This window comes from Lactuca serriola, chromosome 1 (genome assembly GCF_051521515.1).
Source record: "Lactuca serriola cultivar US96UC23 chromosome 1, Lser_US96UC23_V15, whole genome shotgun sequence".
Classification (NCBI taxonomy): domain Eukaryota; kingdom Viridiplantae; phylum Streptophyta; class Magnoliopsida; order Asterales; family Asteraceae; genus Lactuca; species Lactuca serriola.
Genome location: NC_136408.1, coordinates 24,756,041 through 24,759,230, shown reverse-complemented (window position 1 = coordinate 24,759,230; position 3,190 = coordinate 24,756,041). Strand labels below are relative to the sequence as shown.

Sequence of the window (3,190 nt, the reverse complement as noted above, 5' to 3'; positions counted from 1 at the left end):
AATATTTTATAAAGAGTGGTAACGAGTGCTGAAATTAATAAATCTACTTATTTGGTGTTACTAATAAATCTTTTAGCTACTGGAAATTGGAGAAAGTATCATATTTACTCAAGATATTTATTCATTAATCATAAAATAATGCATCAATTATTTTTAATTTTGTTGTTTAAATGTTATGATATCTTCAAACAAGTATTGTAGTGGATGGAGGATTATGGAGTTGAGGCATCACGTGACATGTATCAAAGTATACTTGCATTTGCACAACGGGCTTGAATGTTCTAGAGTTGTGGTTGCTGCAAAAGCAACAGGATGTATTTTTTATGTAACTAGAAAGGTAACCCTCGCGTTGTGGGGGTCGGAAGGTGTTGCTTTTGTGTGGAAGTATATTACATTGTTCTAATTGGTAAATACAGTAAATTATGTTGCTATTGTGTACGTTCCGCCCATTTACAAACACACAAATATGTTGCACTATGCTATAATATAATGACCCCTTTCTGTTGCAAAGCAAATAGCAAGTGCGGCGACAACAATTATTTATAAAGTTTTTGTAACAACACCTCTTTACCAAAATACAACTCCAAATGACGATTTTGACTTTTTGATTATAATGTGGTTGCGTTTTGTCTATGAAACCAATTTTGTAGTCAAGGTTGTTGTCCGTTATGTGAAGCATATAATCAAACCAGGGCCACCATTCCCAACTCAAGAGCTTACACCCTTCAATATCAACCCCTTTGCCTGATTAGAATGACACTTCAATAAATTTAGCAACTGAATATGTCAAATCTTCAGCTGGTCTTCTTTTTCCAATTCCATTCCCATAACACCATCCTTCTCATTCTTCTCCACTTTCTCAATCTTCAATCTCTACTACATCAGTTCATTCAATATTAGTGTTTGACTTTGGCTTTGACTTTGACCGATGTCAATGGAAAAAAATACTTTATAAAAAGGAAAACAAAATTAATTGAAAAAAGAAGAAAACCAAAACCTTAGTTTGTATAGAACAATCGTTAGCCATTTGGGCAAACATATTTGTATAAAGTTTAGCATCTCTTTTGTTACTCTCAGCTTCAAGTTGCTTTAAAGTCTTGTGAATAGACTTTACCTCCCTACAAAATAACAAAACCAAAACAAAATTATAGAGGTTTAATAAAATGACCAAAATGACCTCGAAATTTTATAGTTTTACCTGTTTTGTGGATCGGCTTCCAAGGCCTTCTTGATGTCTAATTCAGTCAATTCATAATCATAAGTTTCCATGTAAGCTTGTGCCCTTCTGTATAAAGCTTTCACATTGTAAAACTCAACATCCAACATCTATTGGAAACAACCTTGTATAATAATAATAATAATTAAAACTTGGAATTGTTTAAAAAACATTATACTGGTTTTTTGATTGATTACCTTTGAACATAAGAAGATTGCATTTTTGTGATCATCTAATTTGAGGCTACAAGCAGCAGCATTCAACCAGCATGAAACTCTTAATGATTTCACAACCTTTTCATCATAATCCCCAAACTGCCCTCCTTCACTAACATAATCGACTGCCTAAAAACATAACATGCATATCATATAAATGATTTATATTTATATTTTTTTAAAAACTTTAAGAGTAAATTACACGAAGGGTCCCTATGGTTTGGGGTAATTTGTGCGTTTGCTATTATCCAATTATTAATTTCTTCTTTAATTTATTTTATCATTTATATTATTTTCATTTATTATTATAAGTAAGATACCAATTCTAATTCAACATGAAGCATAGAATTTGGTGGAATTGGAGAGAAGCCATTGGGTAGTGATGTAATTGTAACCCCTTCTTCACCAGATCCATATGTAGTTCATAAAAAGTCACATTATTTATCAATTTTAATTTATAATTATATTTATGGAATCTTACACTGTGGTTGAACATTTAAATCGGCTTTCTCTTCTCTTGTCATTGTCTTAATTGTTTTTGGAAGTGCCAAACATTAATGACCTAGTAAGACAGTATAATATTATTTTAAAGAAATTTTGTTACATGAAAATGGTTGAAAGAAAATAAACTAATTACATAATTATTTATTTACCATCTTTCAAGTAAAAATCAACACCTTCTTTTGGTGATTCATAAATTATAACACCATCGGGCAGCTTCACTACATACTTCACTGCATTAACCAACATCAGTGAATGATTATATGTATTTTCACATCACTTATTAGTTAAGAAACTCATGCATTGGACAAGCTTTAAAACAGATTCAAAGGCACTCATAAAAAAACAACTTATAATCCTATTAAAAGAGAAGATATTCTCAGGTAAGTATTTTTAGTAAAATAAAATCTATAAAATAGCTTACTTTTCAATCATGTCTGCTTGCTCTGATAAGTATCCGTGTATCTGCCGGTTTGTATGTTGTAGGATTACATCAGAGGGTTTTGTATTTGGTAGTGTAGTGGTTGGGGAGCTCATATATCGGCCACCTTCTGGACTCCTGTTATTATGTTTGACTTTTTTACCATGGGAAAGCGTAATATCTGCATTTACAAAATGTTTCTTTAGTCTATTTGGTACTACCATATGATAAAAAAAAAGTTGGCACTAACAAAATTAGAAATCTAATATTTTTGTGCTTTTCCATAATTCTTTTAATCAATTTTAGTTGTACGATTTACCAGATGGGAGGGGGTATTTTGGTCAAGTATTCACAAACCATGACGACACATATCATTAATCTAAACATTTAACATTTTTCATCTTACTTGTAACATGGATGTCAATGCACTCGAAGATTGCTTCCAAACAATGGCGATTTTCGCCCATGATGACTTCATTTTCTAGCATAAAAGAGAAATTTCTGAGAATATCACCAGGAATGTATTTTTGCATTAAACCCCTTGAAACTCTTGGGACAATCACCACTTTGTAAAGGGAACATATTTCCCCAAATCATCCTTTCTTCAGTCCCTGCAAGATATGAAAATTGACAGAAGCTAATAATAAATTACAAACCCACTTTTAATTTAAAGTTAAAGATCTGCCAAATACTACAAATTACCTCAAGATCTGGTGGTTGAACAGGGAATCTAGCACTGACGACACCTTAAATTACTTTAATTATAGCTTTTAGATGAAAGTGTAATGCAATAATTGATGTGCCATCATAAAACTTTGTAATGATAAGAAGGGGTAT

The 3,190-nt window shown here is 31.6% G+C and overlaps 1 protein-coding gene and 1 long non-coding RNA gene across 2 annotated transcripts; both read right to left on the bottom strand.

Moving 5' to 3' along the window:
- Nucleotides 1-200: 200 nt before the first annotated feature.
- Nucleotides 201-1,775, bottom strand: LOC145052596 (70 kDa peptidyl-prolyl isomerase-like). The gene is made up of 4 exons (XM_079000439.1): nucleotides 1,752-1,775; nucleotides 1,414-1,560; nucleotides 1,199-1,326; nucleotides 201-1,118 (listed from the first exon to the last, which is right to left on the bottom strand). Exons 1-4 carry the CDS (start codon nucleotides 1,773-1,775, stop codon nucleotides 950-952), a joined length of 468 nt encoding a protein of 155 aa, XP_078856565.1. The 3' UTR covers nucleotides 201-949.
- Nucleotides 1,776-1,827: 52 nt separating this feature from the next.
- On the bottom strand, nucleotides 1,828-3,190 carry LOC145067793 (uncharacterized). Its single transcript, XR_013688888.1, has 5 exons — nucleotides 3,056-3,190; nucleotides 2,760-2,964; nucleotides 2,357-2,534; nucleotides 2,085-2,165; nucleotides 1,828-1,993 (listed from the first exon to the last, which is right to left on the bottom strand). It is a non-coding gene; the product is annotated as an uncharacterized LOC145067793 (long non-coding RNA).

Coding starts and splice junctions, on each gene's coding strand:
- LOC145052596 (XM_079000439.1), bottom strand. CDS start 1,775: ATGCTTCATGTTGAATTAGAATTG. Junction 1,561..1,751: donor TTCATGTTGAATTAGAATTG/GTATCTTACTTA, acceptor TTATGTTTTTAG/GCAGTCGATTATGTTAGTGA. Junction 1,327..1,413: donor CAATCTTCTTATGTTCAAAG/GTAATCAATCAA, acceptor TGTTTCCAATAG/ATGTTGGATGTTGAGTTTTA.